The sequence below is a fragment of the Accipiter gentilis genome, chromosome 31, assembly GCF_929443795.1.
Source record: "Accipiter gentilis chromosome 31, bAccGen1.1, whole genome shotgun sequence".
NCBI classification, from domain to species: Eukaryota; Metazoa; Chordata; class Aves; order Accipitriformes; family Accipitridae; genus Astur; species Astur gentilis.
This window is the reverse complement of record NC_064910.1, coordinates 18,861,136-18,883,218: the sequence shown is the minus strand read 5'-3', so window position 1 is coordinate 18,883,218 and position 22,083 is coordinate 18,861,136. Positions and strand designations below refer to the sequence as shown.

Below are 22,083 nucleotides of genomic sequence, written 5' to 3'. Positions count from 1 at the left end.
TATGCATGGGAATTAGCACCAGAGAAACCAGTCTCTTTTTAGCACCACTGCTTTTCAGGTTTTGCCTACCACTGACTCTGTATTTGTTCTTCCCCTCTATTGTTGTATACATCTTTCTAGCTACACCCTTGCCTTTTGACCTTCTGCCTATGGCTCTGATTTCTCTGTGTGTTATTCCTCTATCCTCTCTTCTATTAAATCTCTTTTCCATTTAGTGTGCTCTACTAAGTTTATGAATGCATGGCTCCTTCCTCTTTTAAACAACTAATGGATTTCAGTAATTGGAAATATGACATGAGGAAGTATGCAGAGAGAGAGCAAACAATTTAATAGAAACAGCGTTGAGAAGATAAAAATCATCTGTCTTTGGCACTGATTTTTTTACAGGGCTAGACATTAAAAAATGTGTCATAGACTTCCTTTGTTCATATTTAAGCAAGCATTCCTGTTGAATTGTTTCTGCTTGAGGAAAGAATATTTGCTACATAGACTTGGTCAAAAGGAGATTTTCATTTGACCTTTTCAGCTTCTCATTAAAAAGAAACAAACCCCCCAAAACCTCCAGACCTTTTTGCTCAGAGATGTATTTGTTTAACATTTAATCTGTGGTACATTCTGTTTTAACAGAACCATATCAAGATGTGTCATGTCAGTTTGCTTTGATATTCAGTAAGGTCTCAAGCCTGATGGCATCATTTTGTTGCAGTAAGCTGCAGTGACACATCACAAGGGATGTGGTCTAGCAAGGAAACTGGCTCATAACATTGAATTTGAGCATGAAGAACCTTCTTAACAGCCTTGCTGTGGCAATCTGTGTTCAAATCCAACCTTTCAGTACCAGTCAGGTTTTTTTGTGTTTAGTTTTTCTTGTTAAAAGTCAACATTTTTTTACTGGAAGTAGAAACTTAACGGAAGTTTAACTTATCGATGTGATATTGGAGGTTTCAGTTACTATTATAATGGGAGTAGGAACATGAATAATAGAGATACTCATAGAACATCTGTGACCAGGAGGTATAATCATAATATGTATCTGATCAAGGATTACTTGAAAAAGACCCAGGAAAAAAGGTTTATATATTATGTAGACTTCAGCTGCTATAGACAAGAACTTTTAAAATGTTTTCACAACATCTTTTATTCAAGAAATCTGAGCAGGACTCAGATGTCCTCCTGAGGAAAACATCTCTAATGATGTGGCAGGAGAAACCTCTGCCAAGTTTAATAAAAGCATTAAATAAAAAGGTTAATTTTAAATATAAAGACAAGAACAGCCTTTCTTTCTTTCTTTCTTTCTTCTTCTTGGTCATATTCAGTTAGAACAGGGCAATGACATCTTTATAGGAGGTCTTCAACACTCAATAGACAAACAAAGGCAAAATTATAAGTGAAAATATTTTAGAACAGAAGTCACTGCTTTCCTCTGTTCTCTCACTTTCTGCTAAGTTAGCTTGAAACTCTTCTGGAAGGGACTGCACAGCCCTCCAAGGGGCTAGCCGTTCAAGGAAACTCCAAGGAAGTTCAAGGAAAATACACAGTAGAATTTTAAAGCTATTTTCTCCGTTTCTTCAGGACAAATTCTCTATTCTATTTGCAATTCCTAGTGATACTATGAGACTTGGGGACTCACAGGCAAAATTAATTTGAACAAATAACACTTGTATTAACTATGCAATGCCTCGTACAATCAGTATGTTGTTTTGCGGACAGGTCTTGCTTGGTTTGTATTGCAGCACTGTTCAGCATGACATTTCCTAGAAAATGCCTTATAACCATAAATTATTGGAGAAAAGCAATATAGCACTATTCCTGATATCCAGTGGTACTCACCAGCACAATCAAATCCACTTCCTCGGTAGCCCTGTTTGCATTTGCACTTGAAGGATCCTTCGGTGTTGAGGCACTCTGCATGGAGGTTACACCTATGTGTATTTGTCACACATTCATTTATATCTAGGGAAAGATAGAAAAACTCTTCAGTGAAAACTGTGTTGAAACCCAGGCTTCATGACAGCCTGTTTGTGCTGGCTGTCCATTTCCAGGTATTGTAAGCACTACTGTTAGACCAAGATGGTCCAGAGACCATCGGAGGGAGAAGAATTCACACCAGGAGAGAATCCTTAATGTCAGCTCCAACTGCACAACTAATGGCATATGTGTCCATGGAAAATATAGAGCATCCCAGTAAAGACAAAGTGAACGTAGTAATTTTCTGACTGAGAACAGGATTCAAACTGTAGGTTGTAGATGCTATCCTAGTAACAAAATGCAAAAGGCAACAAGAGAATATGTGACATCAGTTAAAAAAAATCATCAAATCTGTCTCATTCTTTCATTCACTCTAGAAGAATTGCAATGGAAAGTAACTCTGAGCATGCCAAGATGTTGAGATCTTCTGTCTACTTCTAACATTCCAGCGTACATATGATGCTGTATGAAAATATAATCAGGAAAAATTCAGTAGAAAATACTGCATTCAACTGACAGCAAAATGTACAGGCACCAAGAGTAACTGATTTTGTTCTCCTTTTCCCTTATTTTGCTACATCACAAAGATGGTTCTGATTTCTCCCACATGAGGGAGACAAGCTGGTGCATGAATTTTTGCACCACTTATATTTTATCCATATTGCTGCATTTTTAGCAGCTGACAGGCCCTCTCGTAATCTAAGTCAGCTAGGGGACAAGTAGCAGGAAGACTGACTCAAAAATACAGTATGTCTGAGTGAGATTCAGGTTTGCAGATAAAATCCTGACTACTGATACCTCTCCAGTTTTTCCTCCATGCACACACATTGTATGAAAAAGTAAGTATTTTTCCCACTTTAAGACTCTCAGGGTTTGCACACAATAGGAATTGCAAACTTGACTTTCCAAAACCTGCCTTATAATCTCCCTCCCACCACTAACTCCCAATACCAAGCAAACATAAACAAATCCCATGAATTCTCCTTTGTGTGTGCTTCTTGTAGTAGTTCCAACCCTTCCAGGCCCTTGTGTAGTCAACTGCTTGAACAATACTGCTGCAGTGCCTGCTGCAGTAACTTACACTTTGCTGTTCTTCCACCATTCAGCTAATGGATTGAAACAGGAGTAAAGGTGTTTTGACATTTGTTTTAACACCTGGGCATGTCAAGATAATTTTTTGTCTATATTTATTTTTGTTTGGGAGAAACCTAGGCATGCAAGAGAGACTTGAAAAGTAATTAAAACCTACTATTTTCATACTTCTTTTTTAAACTTCTGTACTGTCCATCCAAACAAGTGTTTTTACAGTCATGAAGGCACTTGATTCACATTCTTCATTAATGACCAAAAAAAAAAGAAAAAAGAAAAAAGAAAAAAAAAGATTGTGGGACTGCTTCTTCATCACAAGTTGAAAGTCAAGAGGACAAAAAATGGCTCGTTAACTAAACCTGTACCAGAAGTAGCCCTTCTTTGTAGTCGATTGTTGCTAACTTACTACAAGCCCTTGCACATCTTGACTTGGTACAATGAAGCAATTTAATTTGCAAGTGCCAGTGATTAGGTTTTTCATAAGGGCACAGAGAAAACCCAGAGAAAAATTCAACGTGCCATCAAGAATATTCTTAGTGTGACATCTTTTATCTGTTTCTGAGGCAGTATCCCCAGACTAGGCCAACATGCTTCAGGCAATGACAGGAAAGGTGCACGCTGTGGGAATCAAAAAGAATGAAGAAGGAAAATTCATGGGCTGAATCTTACCTACACAGTCATAACGGCCGCTGACGTATTTCAGTTCATAACCAAGCTGGCACTTGCAGTAGTAGCTTCCAAACGTGTTGATGCATCTGCGGTTGTAAGAGCAGACAGCTTTGCCGGCAGAACATTCATCAATGTCTAGAACAGGAGAAGGTATGCTGGTCAGATCCATGAGAAGGTAAAATGGGAAAGCAAGAACTAGTTGAGATTTGCACAGGAATGGTTTGGTCTTGGTTATCACAAGTTGTTTAATAAATAAGTCCTATAATTACACACTTGCAGATGGCTTTTGCATGTGCTTACATGAATGAAGCAGCAAAATGTGAACTAACTTTATGGAAGATTTTGAGACCTGGCATGGTAAAAGCTAGGGTAACTGGCAGTGGGGATTCTCCCCACCGGGGACAATGATTTGCCCTCAGGTCATGAAGCGAGGTCAGAAGGAGCTCCACAAATTCCATTATTTCCCCTGAGAAAGGAAATGACAGAGAATTGTTTAAGAGAAAGTCCCAGAAAGAAGGAAATGGAGAGCAGCAGCAGCTCTTCTACTGAATCTCTGCACCTCCCCTTTCTGGGCTAAGTCAAGGCATAACGCGGAGTTTCCAGACTGCGAGTGGTCTGCCCAGCAAGGTAGATGACAGGGACAGACATTTCGGAGAGAGAAGGAGGAAGGCTGGTATGGGAGGGGCCTAAGAACATTATTCAACAACCACTGTGATTAAATGTTGCTAATTTGATTTGGTTTATTGTAACATCAAATTTAAAATAGTGCCAATTATGATATTCGGTATTTGTCCTTCCCTATCACATTTTAGCACATAGCAGTGACTTTGCACATAATTTGTCATGCCACACTGCTGCCCTTTACAGCTTAGAATTGCTGTGAAGTGCTGCTGGACACCACAGTCAGTCTTTTTATCATTTCTACCATTCTTTTACAGTGCTTAGGCAGAAAAATATTTAAACAAATCTGTAGTCAAAAATCCCTCTTTCTGCCCATGCTACACACTTCTGATGAGGGCTTCTGTTTCCCAGCCTCTATTCCCAGACCTCTCCAGGTTCTCATTTCCCCATGCCTCTGCCACGACCAGGGTCTGTCACAAGCTAAAGGACAACCTGCTGCACTCGAACCTAGCGTGAAGCTTGTGTCTGCAGTGAACTCTGAAGACTCACTGTACTCTTAGAAACAACAGGGTTAAGTTTAATTAAAAATTGTCATCTATAATTGTTATTTTTTTCCCTTCACCAATGCACATGTAGAAGAGGCAAAGTGAAACACATCAATATGCTGCTCTGGGGGTCCAGGAATAATGCAGCTTCTTAGGAGGATTAAGCTAAGACTAACAGCCGTGGATCTTCAAACTCTTACCTGTTTATAGTGTTTCTGTGACTAATACTAGAGTATTAGAGTATCTTATAATACAGTAAGCATCTATTATGCTATACAGCAGGAAGATGCTATCTCATTTTAGAGATGAAGAATGGTTGACATACCACGAGTCATGCAGAAAGAAGGGATCTGATATTTCCAACCACTGGACATACCTTTTTTTCTATTTTACCTTTTATCATATGTATCAGCATTCTTCCAAATCTATTTGAGCAGACAAGGTAAATAAAAATAAGCTCAATACAAAAGAATAAAAATATTTGCCTGAATAATTCAGTAAGAGATTTAAGAGAACCAATCATCTTGTCTATTGTATTTAAATACATATGTCTACAATGTTTGCCTTCACATAGCTCCTAAATAATTCAAACAAATGTTAACCGTGACTGGTGGTAGTCCGAGAGCCTTGCTGATTACTCAAAGCAGGACAGTTCCAATTACAAACTCATTTCATTTGAAAGAAAGAAATACCATTCTCACGTCGGAGTCTTTGTAGTTTGGAAGTTGAGACAAGTATCCATATGGGTTTATCTGATAGCTCCTAAAAGTCCCAGGCCATACCATGTGCAAGCTGCCCTTTATGATCTGAAGGACTTGCACCATTGTGACAGAAGGAATGTAAAATATGTGAAATCATCAATATTACGTATGTTGCTAAAGACATTTTAGTAAATAGCACTTGTTACAAAAAGTTTTTTCACAGAATCACAGAATGGTGGAGGCTGGAAGGGACCTCTGGAGGTCATCTTGACCAACCCCCTGCTCCAGCGGGGACACCTAGAGCTGGTTGCCCTGCTCCTGCTACTCCCTGACATGCACTTCACTGCCCCTTCTGCTCTAGTTGTCGGGGTGGTAGCTGCTTTGGAGGGTTTGTTTCACATCTATCGGGTTTTGGAAGGAGCTCATTTAACTTCAATATCCAAATGGGTACGACTTCACCATTAGGTTACAATGCTGTAGCACTGCTTTGTCAGATGACAGTGTAAAACATTATCACAGAACAGTACGAAGTGTTATAAGCAATGCTTTCTTCATCCCAGGAAGAAACGCTGATGTGATGTTGAGGCTTCTGGAGAACAATCCAGAAGTTTGTATTGTGGGTCATCACAAGAAATGAAAAACCCATCCAAACACAACGCCCAAATCCTATAATGCATTATGTCAGTAGGACAGCTTCCTGCAGGCAAAGCATTGTATTTAACAGCCTCATAGTAACAGGGAGAAACTGAACCTGCTAATGACTCCAGATCATGTCAAAACATTCGGTTATTTATTGGGGATGGGACTGGCTCAAAGAATTACATGGCCAATATTACCAGAACAGTTATTAAAAGAAAGCATGCAATCTTTACACCACACTGCGAGTAACAAGAAGCACTATTCAAGCCAATGAGGAGGGCTAACTACTTCTTAACCTTTCCCCAGAATCTGAAGTTTTTTGGGGTCCTATAGAAAAGAAGCTGAGAGCGAGCTCTCTAATCATACCAATGCACGTCCTTCTGTTTGGTCCCAACTGAAGGCCACCTGATGGACAAAGACACCGCACCTCCCCTTTGACTTCTTCACATCCATATTGGCAATTCACCACAGCACATGTCCTAGAACCTGAAAACAGTATTTAAAATAACAAAAAGAGCAAAATTCTAGGCTGGGATCATGCATTTAAAATTAAGTTAGATCTGAATGAACACTGAAAATTATTCAGTACAACATTCCATTCATCATAAATCAAGCTGTTTATACATTAACACATTAACAATTCAGGGGTCCATGAGACAGATGTTACACTCCCCTTCACTTTGTTCTTTCTTTATCTGCCCTTATTCCTCCTTTTTTCTCTGATCCCAGTTCTGTGACTTCTTACTACCACCTTTTAGATTCAGCGACAGAACTGCTCAAAGTAGAAAAAAGGTGGGTTTTACATTTTCCATTGAAACAGTTTTACCTTACAGAAAACTGCTATTCAGTAGTGAAATGTTTTAATTGCTCACCATCAAATATGCTTCTAGTACAGAATCTGATTTTAAAAACTATTTAGCCTGATGGACTTAGAAACTGCCCTTTCCTTTGAACCTTTATGGAAGAGATATCTGAATCCAATGAGGCACTAGCCAGAACACAAGTCTTGGTCACCACAGGTTGGTTAGGAGTCTGAATTATTGGAGATGACTTTGACTAGCCTCTAAACAGAAATGTAGGGATCTAGATCCTGTCTGAGAGACCTACATGAGACTAGAAAAGTAGGAGAAATGTATTAAGTATGTAGGGAGATATTTCTAAAATCCAGAAGATACCCAGTAAGCATTAGTGTTATGATGCCAGGGAGAGAAGTAGCATTTGGAAGTGTTTACTGGAACAGATGGAGGTGTGTGCAAAGAAAGTATTTCCAGCTACTTCACTCTGGTTGTGTTCAGAGAAACAGAAATGTATATAGGTTCTTTATAAGTGGAAAGCCTGGAGCAGTTGTCAGCTAGTTAGAGACAGAAATCAACTGCAAGAACTTGAAACTGGCTCACCGCTTAGGTAGAAAAATATATGTGAATTTTATTTTAAAATGCAACATATTTATTGTCAGAGGTACCAGCACTTTCAGAATGGTGCACAGTAACAGAGTGTATAGAAAAGACAATGATATGTGCAGGTGCATATATAGCTACAGCCATATTATTTGTGATTTGAATATAAAATATAATGCATATTAGTTCTGTGTGCTTTTAAAATTAATCTGTTTAACCTCTGATAAAATTATTTTTCTGAGGCTGGTTTGTTTAGAATCTATGGCTGTGATGAATATACAAGGCCAAGAATTTACTGTATTTGCAAAAGCATTTTACTTTTGTATGAATGGGAACATACAGGAGGTAAGGGTTAAAAAAAGGCAGACTATAAATCATAATACTTTGGCACATCATCTACTTTCTAAGTGGGAATAAAGAAACTTATTAAAAATTATTCCTCTCTAATTGGTCTGTTTTCTCTTTTGTTTGAAGCTCCTATTCCTGGCTTTGGTTAGACATAATATTGGCTTAGATGAACTGCTAATTAGATCTATTATAGTAATGCCTGCAGAGTTTGGGTGATTTTATGTTAGGTACTAACCTACTAGCTATTTTAAGCAATGGTTCTCTGTGGTCCAAAGCTACAGTCTTCTGATACCCTTCTTCCAGCCCCATGGTCCCTCGGCGTGGTTGCAGGTAAGCCTGACTGCTCAGACTAGGTGGACTTCATCTTGCTAAGGTGACTTACATCATGGTGAATTTGATTCAAAAGAAGCAACAATATGCTCAGAATATTTGCCTGAATAAAATGATGAGAATTATACAGTTGGTTAAATAACCTGGCATTTCATCTGAGCAAAAGCTTAAGTCAGCTTCAAGTGAAATGGGAGGCTTCTAAACTTAACCAAGAATAATTTCTACTTGAGCAAATAATTTACTACTTCATTTCATAATCATAGTTTTGGCTTAAGAAAATAAAGACTCTTCAGAACTGGAAGGTGGCAGATGGGTTGCGTTAATGAAGCACAAGCTGGATGAACATTTTTTGCCTCCTTAACTAGAGCTGTGAAGAATGAAGACTTATTTCTTTTCTATGGGAAACCTGGTTTCCCCCTGAAATTTGGTTTCATTCTGTGTCAGTGTTTGTCAGGGCTCTACTGAGAAATAATGTTCCCATGTGCCAAAGTGAAATGCAAGCTTCAGGGCTCACAGCTGCTCAGGCAATTTTTTCATATACACTTGACACTGGCCACCACTGCTGCTGAGAAATTCAGCATTTTGTGCTGGCTTAAGCAAGGGATAGTGCAACTGAGCGTTTGGAACAAATACGGAGTTTCTTAAATCTGGAAATGAGTCCTGAACTAGGACTGGCTTAAAACTAATGCAGCAGAAATATTAAGTTACAGTCTGGATCCATTTTTCTGAGTTGGTTCAGAAGCGTGGCTGCAGCGAGCATTTGTGCTTAGAGGAGCAGGAGGGAGGGATGGAGGGGACAAAGCTGCTGCTGGGCTCAAAGGATAGTTTCTTTTGACTGCAGTTCTGGCTTCTGCCAACTTCAGCTGTCCATAAGACAGTGGCCTTACTGAAAACTGCTCGGCGTATGATGTCAGCAGATACACAAATTATCGTGATGAAACGGAAGGAATATATATCTATTTCTCAGGGATCTCAGGGCTCTGCAGCTGTTGGCTGCTGGTGATACACACCATGCTTAGTAATGCAGAGAGTACATCCCTGAGCTGTGATGCAGGGAAGGGAAACCCTCCAAAAGCTCTGGCCCCAGGCACTTTTCATGGCAATTTCAGTCCCCCTGCCATAAGAGAGAGAGAATAGGAGCTCTGGCTTTCCTACCTGCCCCGAGCTGCAGACCCTGCACTCCTGAGAGTGTTTGCCAAGGCTGGGTATTTTTTCCAATTATCCCGAGGCTGACAGCAAACTTGCCAGATGGACATCCTGCCTGGTGAATGGTTGTCTCCAAGGTTTGGAGACCAAAGCCTTTCAGAGTTTGTGGTTTTCTGTCATATCCATGGGAAAGATTGTGCTGCACCCCATACAGCTAGGCCCATTGGTTTAGGACAGACCTCTCAAGCAGATTGTTCCACTGCTGAGACCAACTATATTCCTTGTCCAGCTGATGCATCTGCTCTTGTCCAGTGTACTCCATAAAGGGCTGTCCCCATGTTCCCTTGGGTTTTGTGAAATTCAAAGCCAAAAATACCTGTATGGCACAGCTCAGGTGAAGAAAAAAAAGCATTTTTTACTAACAAAACAGTGTCATTGAAAAATAAGAAGCTTCCTCAGGTCTGAAAAATCAGGTTGGCTAAGAAAGCAGAATGCTTTCCACTACATGCTGGCTTGAAGACAAAGAAAATAGGTAGAAATATAGTTTAGATAAGCCTTAGCTCAATGAACAAGTGTTTGCAAGAAGCTGGTGGCAACTGTGAGAAGCATATCGACACACAGATAAAATAAATTAGTCAGGGAGCACAGAAAGATAAAGCAAGGAATAATGGCATGAAATTCAGCACAGTAAAAAGTAGTGTATATTGGTGCTTTGCTTGGATAGGTTCATTCATCCTTAGTCAACAGATGAACTGGCAGGACTATGCACCAAGGTTACACTAGCTGTCCTTCATCTGAAGCAACGCTATCATAGATTTTTACTTCTGGCAGGACAAAAATTCCTCTGAACACCAAAATACAAGTATGACCTAGTTTACTTTATGCAGGTACCGCCAAATAGAAGCCTCTTTCAGTTGCTGAAAGTACCAAAGAGCTGCAGCAAAGACCGTATCCTGAATAAGCTAAACCCATTCATCACAAGAAGAAAATCTGCTGGATCAAATGCAATTAGATGATTTTGGTGTGCCTGTCCTATCAGCTCTATTACTTACTTGCACACGTGCCATCTGGCATAAGCATGTACCCGTTGAGACAATAGCACTTGTAGCTGCCATGTGTATTCATACATCTGTGTTCACAGGGACGTGGTTTCAGTCCACATTCGTTCAGATCTGCAGAAGTCATTGGAAATGAAGTGAGTGCTGAGTTTGTATACATATATTCATACACATAGGTGGATAATACTGCCTAATGCCTTGAATTCTCCACAGTAAAATCGCCTGGATTGAAAATGAGCCAGCCCCTTGCAGGATGAGAGTTTAGCTGGCCATCTGGCTGAAAGACTGCTAGCAAAACTAACATAGGCAGACTTCTACACCTGAAAAACTAATGCAAACTCTGGCCACATCTGGCAGCTTGTTAGGAAGAGGTGGAGGGGGACAGAATTGCAGTTAGTCTCTCTTCTGGGAGTTATTTTTCTGGATTTCTCTGATTCTAGCTGGAGATTTTAGCCCTCCAGTTGACCTCTGTACTAGAAAGGCATAAACATGAGATGAAGAACAGCAAATCGGCTTGAGATAAAGTGAAACAAAGATTATTTTTTTTTTCTTTTTTTTTCTGAGCTACATATTGGTACCAAGGTTATCATCAGCAGAAATTAAATACAATATAAGAATTATGTGACTTTAAGAATAAAAGGACAAACCTCAAAATCTCAAAATCCTGAGAATAAAAGCACCCTAAATCCTTCTCAAAATCCAGGATTTAAAAGGCTTTGCAGAAACGAAATTAATTTCAAATTCCCAATAGCTATCCTTCACAGGGAGAAAACTAGAATCTTAAAAAAATTAATTTGCGTGGCATAGGCAAAGCAATGCTGACAACACTATTGGTCCTATGACAAGGGGACATCTGTGCTTGTGACTTCTGTGAGCTGACACCTCTACTGCTTGTATTTTGAAACCTGATTAGTAAACAGACAGAACTCATTAACAGAATGCACCAGCACATGCAGCCCGTTCAACGTATGTTTAACGGCACATGTGACCAATAATATAATTTCAATAAAGATGCAACTCTCCAAGCAAGTACTGAGCTTGCACAGCCCCACTTCTAATGGGAGAAGCATCTTTTCTCATGTCTATGCGCCCTGCAGACCACAGAAAAAGCGTAAACTTTGTGGGGGTTATACATGTGCAGAAGTGTTTGTTACAACTCAGTCCAGCGAAGAAAAAGAGGGTTGCATTCTATTATTTAAACAGAGTCTGTTTGAAAAAGAACAACTTATCAGCTTGCAAATCGCATTGGATTTGCTACTGTGGCTTCACTAAATAACCAAGACTCTCTTAAAGAAACAAGAGAGCAAACCAGGGAACAAAAGTTATTCCACTTAGACCATACATTTTCAAAAGTGTTTAGCTGCACCTATCTTGCACAATGCACAGTAATGCACAGATAGCATATACAGCTCTAAAAGAGAACCTACGGCGATAAGGCTAATTTAGCTCAGACTTGGTGGCAGACTAAGGCATTCCTCTTATCCCTGTTACTTCGGTTAGCTCATGTTGAGCTTGCTCAGCAGGGCATTCTGCTCTAAGGACAGAGCAAGGCTACATCTGCCAGTAAATTAAAAATGGCTCTGAGCATTCCTGGCTGCTGGAACATGACCACCTATATGGCTATACTATTGAAATAGCTCTGGGACATTTCTGGCCTGTGCCAGCCACCACTTTACTAAAAAACTCCTGGCCATGCCTCAGAAGGTAGAACAGCCCAGGGAACTAACAGGCAATTTGCACGTGTAGTTCTGTGTGGTGCTTCCACCAAACCTCAAACTCTGAAACTACTGCAACTGTGCAGAACTGATCTGCTTGCCTACGGAGGGCGTATCAAATGCATCAGGAGTTACTGCACAGAAAACAAACTAAACAAACTAAAAGCTGAGGGCTTCTCTGTTGCCTTTTGGTAACATTTAAGCTGCGAAATCATTTTTGAGGTTAAACTTCTGGATTTAGAGGCTGAAGTTGTAAGAGGTACCTATGTATCTATTACACACAACCAGGGCTGTTGTTTCACTTTCCTCTCTTAGTGCTACTGAGGAATTGACTTCTTTCCCTGTGAGCAACATCAAAAGTGTAGAAGATGGAGTTTTCCAAAATACTTAACAATATAGCTTTATAGTATACTGTTTGAAAGATATTGTGTAATAAATGGGTTGTTTTGACTCTGAAAAACGTGTCTTTAGTATGTCAATGCAATGTTTTCAAGCAAAGGCTGCAGGTGCTTAGGAAAGTAGCAAGGATAGACCCGTCCACCTGTGTGGCCTTTATGTCATGCTTCTCTCACAGCACCTGCTGTTCACTCATCTGCACTGCAGTAGGATCACCTCCCTCCACGCACAGTGACCTGCTCCTTTCATCTGATCCAACACAAGGGTCTCATATATCAGAACAGAGAAAAAAAGCTCAGTTCTCACCAATGTGTTAGCTGAAATATTTCCATGTCTAATTGCAAGTTTATGAAGGCAAAGTGTCGCATTCAAAGTTTCTGAATATGGAATTCTAAAGACCCCCAATTCTGGTTCTCAGAAATACCAATCAGCATATGCAAACAGATGGCACTGGTCCAGGAAGCTTGAGAAATTACATGTCTAGCACATAGTTACATGTCTTTCTGATGAAAAGGTTAGTTAAGAAATTAACATCGGTTGCTAGTTAAGAAAATAACATGGGTTCTGGATCTGACTCCTGTCTCTTCTAATAATTTCCTATATAATGTCTCCATGCCTTAATCCTCTGACTATAAATATGACAGTTTGCCCTTGTCATCAGCCCGCAGGAGATAGATACATGATATAGGTTCAAACTTCTGCGTCTTGAAGGAGGCTTAGAGCTTGCCTGGGATGCTGGCGATGCAAGAGCCTTCAACTCTAAGCTCGTCTAAGTAAACAAGAAAATATCTTGGTTTACTATTTTGCAAGATGACACATAGTACGAGATAAGGAGACAGAACACGAACAGTCTGCTTTCTGGAGTAATATCCCCATGCGCACAAACCTTGATTACAGGTTTTCCCTGTAAATCCAGGGAAACATTTGCATTTGTTTGGTCCCATGCACTCGCCATACTTGCAGCCATGTCCACAGATAGCTGGCGGAGTCAGGCAGAGAAAGGAGAAAGAAAAAGAAAAAGTTAGAAATACTCTGAGAACTTTTGCCCTACTTAGTTGCCTAAAAACTTATTGCACAAGTTCAACGTCCTCCATGCTTTTCCCTCTAGTTTGGGCATGGTAGCTACTCATCAGAACTTGATTTCTGCTTGAGAAAAGTGACACTAGCATGGATTACACGAGTGCATGCTTTTCCAGATTTGTAAAGACCTGGAAAAGAAGGGACTCCTTTTAGCTCTCTCCCTTATGCTTTTTCTGCCATGCTTATGATTCACATTTAGTTTTGTACTCTTGCCTTTTTCTTGTTTTTAAGTAGCCTGTGTGAAAAGAAGCTAGCCAGCAGCTTGACTTGCTATGCTTGGCATCTGGAGTAGGAAAGAGGTAGCAGCACTCTTCTGCAACCAAAGGAGACACATTACCCCACAGCAGTTTTCCAGTCTTGGATCTCCACAGTTACAGCTGAGGAACGTGTCCATCCCATGATGGAACATTCAGAGCACATCTATCAAACGATCAGGCAACTATCCTTACCACACATCCCAATAAGTATAATTGCATCAGGTTTACAATGATTTGAGAGGGCTATGCTTAGCCTGGATGCATTAAAAAGTAAAAATTTTCTAACTCTCAGCCCTCTGGATCATTAGTCAGAAATTAAATGCTGACTTTTATAAGGCTTGAGGCTCCTAAAGTCAATGTGATTGTCAACATGAGGGTTATTCAGGAAAAAGCAAACCAAACATGCATTTAAATCAATACTAGCTCTGGAAAAACAGCAAAAGAGTATGCACCAGAATGTGCATCTCGCTACCTTGTGTAACTAAGCTGCTAGGCAAACTGTAGGAAATAGGAAAGTCACAGTGTTAGTTACTATATAGTAAAATTCATAATTAAAATTCGTACTTCTGAATTCAAGTATCTTCCCTACATTTAAAGATTCATTCAGACATACTGATCCTCTAACTCTGCAGAATAAGGCATTTTTCTACACTACCTCTATCCCTGACGGCAACATGTCGTACTGCAAGACCAGCAGAGTTTCAGCACTGAAGCAGAGAACACCGCTGCATCTGGATTTACAGTGCAGAATTACATCATAGTTGGCTTAAAGTAATGTGCCAAAGAAGAATCTTAAAAGTTTATGAAAACTGTGTTTTAGTATGAAAGCAACCTCTTGCTTTAAAAGAAGACAACCTACTCCACTGGCTGATCAAAGTTACATTTGCCAGTTGTCCCCCCAGGTGTTCATTTGCTTCAAAACTAAGGTGCTATTAAGCAATGCAGAAATATTAATAATGGTATTAATCACTTCTTCCTTTTTAAAACTGACATGCTATATATACAGAGCAGAGATATTTTGGCATCTTACCCTTTTAGATACCAGTATGTTGATTTTCAGCAATGAATAACCCTAAGACTCTAATCAAATTCAACACATACACAATGCCAAACTCTCTGGGACAACAGGGGCAATATCTGAAAGATTCCTAAACCACGTATTTTATGATTTTGTTGTGTTTTGCCCAAGTACAACTAGAGAGAGATTCCACATCACCTTCTCCTTGGGATCTGTAAACCTTTTACAAATTAGAAATGTCTTAAGAGTCATCGAGTCTTCATTAAGCCAACGATCCACAGACCAGAATGCTGGCTGGCTACCCAAGCTCAAGCCAGGTGCACTTATTGCTTGGGGTTTATTTATATTTTTAGAAATTTAAAACCTCCTGGTTCTCAGAGGCTGTGTACTGTGAAGATAAAGGATACCAACTGATAGAAAACCATTTTAGGGGTCCATATATAGCATTAGAAAACACTGCATTTTTGGCACTTACTTGACAGCTGTAACAGTATAGGCACTGACCAGGGCTGTTCGGGAGGTTAGAACAGATGGTCCTTCCCAGACCTACAAATTTTTGAATATGTATTTTGTGGTTTGGTGTTATTTACCCAAAGCTCTGCTTTTTTGAGGAGGTGGTCTCTCAAACATGTTTTACTCGCTCTCTCACAGAGTTAAGAGATTTCACTCCTCAGAAGGTTCCTTTCTGTAAGTTCTGGCAGACATACAAAATCCCTTTATTAGTACCAAGTACACCGCCGTGGAGAGGAAACAAGCATAAAGCGTTAATGTTACCTTCGCAGTGGCCCTTGTTGTTCTTTTTCCAGCCATAACAGCAATCCAACCTAGAACCATAGCGACACACCCCAGGCTGGCTCACAGCCACCAGCTGCCCACGAGCTCTCGAGCTGCGTAAGGAAGGATAAACACTAGCTCCAGCAGGCATACGTACTTTAATCCATTGCTCCGCATACTCCTTTGTACATTTCCCTTATGTTTTATCCACCATCAGGCATTTTCATTTCACCAAACCTAGGGCAGTGTTCCTAGACAGGAATGCAAAGTTGCATTTGGTTGTAGAAACAAGGGAGATGGGAATGTTCCACCTGCAATAAATTAACTGTGCAACTTAAATCCTTTCTAATGAGAAACATGGGAAAGGCAAAGAACACAGCCAGGTCCCCTGCTAGAATGAGTAATTTTTAGTATCAGTGAAGTCAATGGGGCTGCTCTAGCTTGCGTCATGTGAAGAATTTGGATCAAATATACGAAGCCATACCTGACAGCACTATTGCTTTGGATGATGAAATACTGATTCTACAGAAAAGCAGCTTTCTGAACATCAGTCAGCCCCATAAAAGCTACTGACTTGCAGGTTCATAGCCACTGCATGCGTGCAAATTGATTAAGTGCAGTCCTGTGCATTCTGGTTGCACAGGACTCCCTGACCATACAAATTAACGTTCATTTAATCTGTCAATAAGCCCAGAGGGTTCAAAGTCACTGCGCAGATCAACAGGTGCAAGAGTTGGAAAACCTGCAAGATTAGTAGCCAAAATTATAAATCTGATGGAAATCTACAACTGTGTAAGTCTTTTAGAGCTGCTCTGTGCTGCACCGGGTGCTGTGACTCCAGTTCTCTTCTCCCTCCACTTGCTGTTAAACTTAAGTTCTCCATTACCACATGCCTGTCCCCTTTATGAAATTCTCTTTTTTATCCAAAACCCTCTGTCCCCACTGCTTTTTCCAGGCCATAATTTAAAATTCACTTTCTTCAAAGAGCCCAAAGTGGTGTTTCTCACACAGAAAATACCTTATCTGCAAGAGCTTCATAGTCAGGGATTTGAGGTATTGAGGGGGACAATATGCAGCAACAAACATCGCCATGGTGGGGAAAAAAATGGAAGAGGAACCTTGGCATTTTTTAGTCTGATGCACAATAAAGGCGTTGCTTTATCACCTTACAGCAGTGCTTTGCACATAATGTTCTGCTCGCATGCTAGAAAGTGCCCTTGAATTCACCTGGATAATAAACGTATATTCTGTTTACATCCCAGAAAATTCCCTTGAATGCAGCTGGATAGTGCTATGACTCCCCTGGAAGGTTAAAATGCCTAAAGCTTGGAGGAAGCAGGATCTTGTTACTTTCCAAAAGGTGCTCATTTTCACAGGAAGACAAACTCATTCAGTAATGTTTTATTTAATAATTCACTTCAAAATCAAATGAAAGTGTCTTTACAAAGTATACGATATCTTACAAGATTTCAGTAAAAACTTGTCTTAAAACTGGGAAATGTTCCATAAAATTCCAACTAAAATGAACACAGCTGAACTTTATAGATACTGCCCCGGACAAGGTCTTTCACTTGTTCTGACTTCCACAACAAGCATCAAGTTAAAGCCTACCTTTGGCAGTGAGAAAGTCAACTTGATCATTGACAGCCCACCCGGATCCCAAAATCCGGGAGGAAAACCAGTTTTGCCAGGTTAGTCCCTCTGACCCGTGAAGAACCACGAGCCATCAGCTCAGCTATTGCTGTCAGTTCAGCATTTTGTGCAAAAGAAAGAAATTTAAAAAGAGGAGATCCTTCCAGGCAGGCAGATCCTTTCTGGGAGAATGTCACATGGACCCTCCTGGACGTTGCGGGAGAAGTAATGCAGACTGGAGGCACAGGACGCTTCTGATCCCTCCGTATATGATATTCATGTAGGATTTCACAGGGAGTACCTAGAAGCCTGCTGTGCTTATCACTATCTGCTCAGTGTGCAAACAATACCTGGCCTTGAAGAACCTGCAGCCTAAATATGTGACTGAAGAAGAAAGGCAAGAAAAGGTAGACTGTGCAGGTCAGATCGCTGTGCAGGTCAGCGGCAAGAGCAGTCTCCGTATTTCTAGCAAAAAGAACTCTGTCCTCCAAGAGTCAGCAGCTTACAGCACTGGTGGTAATGGTAACAAGCGGCAGACTGAGCCGTCCAGGGTGCCCAGGCAGGAGAGGAGTAATGAATGTTACGCGGCCATGACATTGCCGAAACCAGTAAGATGGCATTTAGCAAAGAACCTTGAAGATGAATAACAAAAACTTCTACAGTAAGCCAAGGCCTCCTTAGCTGAGGTGACAGAAAGAGCGAGCTGGCCGTTATTAGCTGTCACAGGATCACTGTGAGCCAATAGCACCATTATAAAGTAAGTAGGACCCTCAGGTGTTTCAGTTAAAATTCCAGGGAAGCTTTACTACTGCTGTATCAGGTTGTATTGTGCACAGTTAACATCCATGGTGGAGAAATGTGAATTATATATGGTATATATGGTGATGAAAGCTATGAAGAATGACCTATTTTACAGAGAAGAACTTGGCTTCAGTTGAACAAACCAAAAGCTGAGAGGGGATCCGATTGCTTCCTTCTACATGTCAGGCAGCTCCAAAAGAGAGAAAGAAGAGCTTTTTAAGAGAAAGGACAATTTATATCCATCTGCTCCTGTGCTGCTGTCCATTAATCTTCTGGGGGGATACAAGAGTATGAACACAGCCACAAGAGGGGTGAGAGTCTTGAAGAGCATTGAAGAACCAGGGTGACAACTCCCACCTAATTTTAAGATACACAGTCTCTTTCACAAACTGAGAAAGATCTAATGTTGCCTGTAGTGATACAAACATAGGCCTGAATGAAGTGACGTCCCACTCATTCAGCTGCTGCTGAAAAAAATTGTTCCTCTCTGGCGTAATATGAAGATTATGAATCCTGTCCCAAAAGAAGTTGGACCAATTCAGAGCAAAGCATTCAGGTACTGGCCAGGACCAGGTAAGTATAAAACTCTATACCTACAGTGGCGTGAGCAGCAGACAGAATAAATCTGGTGTGTGATGGGAGGACAGACCTTAAACTACTACACAGTACCTTTGACTTCTTGCAGTGATTTACTCAATTTGATATTTAAAAAAGAAAACATGTATTTACAATAAAACATGTTCAGAAAGTTCACCTGCTCCATTGATCAATTGGCTAGGTAGATCTTTCAGCAGAGTGAAGTTGATTGATAGGACTGATATGCCCAATAGCTTAAATGCACAAACAACTGCAAAGAAAAATATTACAAGTACAATAACGGGTGAAAAAGCCAGAATAAAGCACACCTGAATGTTGGGACTTGCTTGTCCAACAGTGTCCCTGCCACCCCTTACCCCCGCTTTGTTGTTTCATTCTACAAAATAAGAAAACAGTTTTACATTGCATCATTTTCTCAAAATTAGTTTATGGCCTAGGCGAAATCCAAGCTACTAAAAATGTCTCTATACCAGTGGGCAGTCAAAAATTTCGAATATAACTGGGCTGATAGCTGTGCTGGACTGTAATCCTCACTAGCAGCCATTTTACCAGTAACAGCTAAGATAAAAAGAAGCAAAAATCCCAACAGTGAAAAAAGTTACTTGTCGTGTTCTCCTGACCAGTGATCATGAGTGGTGTAAGACCTGCCTGAACAGTTATGTGACAGTAGCAGCTGCAGCGGATGAGCGAACAAGTCTTCAAAGCTAGGTAGATAACAAAGTCTGGTATGGTTTAAGTTAATACAGTTCTTTGTTTTCAGGTCCTATCAATATTCTGTCTTTTACTAAAGTTTGCTCTGAGAAGGAACATTTATGAGCTTTTACCTACTTTTTTTTTTTTTTTTTTTTCCTTCAAGGCACAGCTGCTGAATACATTTAGTGCACTGTTTCCATAAGATCTCTACAGGACACTTTTGGTCAGCTCTTGCGCACACAATAGCTGCCTGCTGCTGGGGGTGGTGCAGGGGGAAGGTCTCAATTATATTATTAGCAGCTTCCAAAAAATTTCAAAGACAGGATATTATCCACTTAGCAATTTGAAAGAAATTTCTAAAAATTCTATTGGGAGTGTATGTCACGCAGAGATACATTGAAACACTTTGCCAAATGAAGGCATAGGGGTTTTTGTTGTGTTGGTTTGTTGGTTTTTTTTGTTTTGTTTGTTTGTTTTTTACACAGTTTTATTTGAAGGGTGACTTCCTTCTAGAAAAAAGTTCACCTGTAGTCATATCAAATAAAACCAAAAAAGTGTCACCTATTATCTTCTAATAACTGTGTCTTAGATATCCCATCAGCCAGTTTCAAGCACTTGACATGACAACGGTCCTCCTTCACTGCGAGTCCCTCCCAAAACACCAAATGAAGTTTAGCTTGGGCTTGCAAAAGTTTCTTCTGTCAGGCTTCACGTGCCCATGGAACTCCTTAAAGAAAGTGCTCAAAGCAGAAGAGTTAAAAGTCCAGGTATGAAAGCTACACTTCTGAGAGACAAAACCAATCATAATTAATTCAGTCTTTCGAAACTGATTCTAATTTTTACTGTTTCCTGTTCCTCCTTCCTAGCTATTCAGAGCAGATAGGATTTCTTTGTCCTCTTAAATTAGGATCCCTTGTCATCCACGACTTCCATCACGATGTTTGACAGTCTCTTCTTTCCCCTTCCTCCCAATGGAAAAGGCAGAGTGACAATCTTGGTGGAAAAGAGAGATGCCACCACCATCATCCAACATCAACTTGGACAAGACATGCTGTAAAGCAATCAGTCTTACAGCAGTTGTAGCTTTCCCATATGTTTCCCTACTTACTGTGAAATAACATAACTTTTACCGAATGTATCCCTCTTGGCTTCAGCTAACTCCAGGCCATACTTTGGTCTGGAAGGAGATAAAGCTCTTCTTTTACGGTTTGACACCTTTCAAAGTGTTTGAAATGCAAATACGCAACATCAAGAAATAACTAACACAAGTATTTAAACAGAGATCTGCTTTGAGAGCAAACGTGCTTTCTGTAAGAGCAGGTCTGGAGTTCATAAACTTCCAGTTCCTGAGGAGCTGACCACTTGATAGCCCTGCATGTGCTGGAACAACACACTGCCACTTCTTCATCATAAACATTCCCGTTCGCAAATCTGATACTAAACAAATAAACCACACAACATCTTGCAGGCTTCATCTCCAGCTGCTGTGAATTCTCCTTTCACTAGCTACTCCCTTGCCACAGCACCTGTGGCCTTTTCTTCGCTTCTGGAGAACTGTGATGGGGAACGCTGGAAGGGCTTCATCTGGAGCAAACAGCTTGCTTTATCCCCTCTCAAAATCTCATTCTGTTTCTGGGGCATACCTGCCTCCGCGGAACACAGCGGCTGCCACGGCAGGCTGGTTTTAAAGCATCTGTTCATGCGAGCAAACCCAAGACGAGAGCAGCTCGCACCTTTCCATACGTGATGCGGCTGCCCTCATCGTTTGGAACTTCACCAGCGCCCTGAAATTACCATTATTATTTTTTTTTTACCAGAGGAAAAAAAAAAAAAAAGCCCCGGGGCTTTGGTGCGACCACCGCCAGAGAAGCGGCACCCGGGGCCAGCCAGAAACCCTTCCTCACCCCTTCGCCGACCGGCGTTCAGCACCACAGAGCCGGGGCGCCGCCGAACCCGCTGCCCCTTCGGCGCCGCAGGCAGCGGCCCGGGCTGTACCTCACGGCCGGGGCGAGCCCCTCGGACACGGGTGGACGACAGACTCCCTCACACCCGCGGAGCCCGGCCCCGGTTCCCGACCGCCGCCGCCGCCTCCTCCTCCCCGCCGTCCCCCGCTCACCTGCCCGCGGCGGCCAGCCCGGCGGCGGCCAGGAGGGCGGCCAGCAGCGCTCCCCGGGGCGCCGGCACCATCGCCCGGCCGCGGGGAGCCGGCCCCGGTCCCGGCTCCGGCCCCGCGGCTCTGAGGCGGCGGCGGGAGGATCGGAGAGCGGGCGGGCGGGCGGCGGGACAGGGGGCTGTATAAGCCGGGCGGGGCGGGGCGGGCCCGCCTCCGGCCGCGCTCGCCTCAGGCGGCCCACAGGGAGCGGGAAAGGCGGGCGGCGGGAGGGCAGGCCAGGCCAGGCCGCAGCTCGGGGAACGCCGGCCCGCGGGTTTGGAGCCACGGTGAAAAAGCCGCGGTAAAAAAGCCATGGGAGCCCGGCGGGGAGCTGCGGGTCTCCCCCCCCCCCCCTCGCAGCGCAGCCCCGTCCCGAGAGCAGGCGCGGCCGCGGTGGGTTCCCCTCACAGGGAGGTGACATTTCCCCTGAGAGACCGTCGGGACTCGCCCCTCAGCG

General features: G+C 41.8%; 1 protein-coding gene across 1 annotated transcript in view; it reads right to left on the bottom strand.

Moving 5' to 3' along the window:
- Positions 1 to 21,695, bottom strand: part of EGFL6 (EGF like domain multiple 6) — a 41,908-nt gene extending 20,213 nt beyond the window's left edge. The window contains exons 1-7 of the mRNA XM_049834154.1: positions 21,591 to 21,695; positions 15,752 to 15,864; positions 13,509 to 13,601; positions 10,506 to 10,625; positions 6,599 to 6,718; positions 3,727 to 3,861; positions 1,831 to 1,953 (exon numbers count right to left, since the gene is read on the bottom strand). Coding sequence (XP_049690111.1) covers positions 1,831 to 1,953; positions 3,727 to 3,861; positions 6,599 to 6,718; positions 10,506 to 10,625; positions 13,509 to 13,601; positions 15,752 to 15,864; positions 21,591 to 21,661 — 775 coding nt within the window. The 5' untranslated portion in view covers positions 21,662 to 21,695. The remainder of the gene's footprint in view (positions 1 to 1,830; positions 1,954 to 3,726; positions 3,862 to 6,598; positions 6,719 to 10,505; positions 10,626 to 13,508; positions 13,602 to 15,751; positions 15,865 to 21,590) is intronic.
- Positions 21,696 to 22,083: the final 388 nt, after the last annotated feature.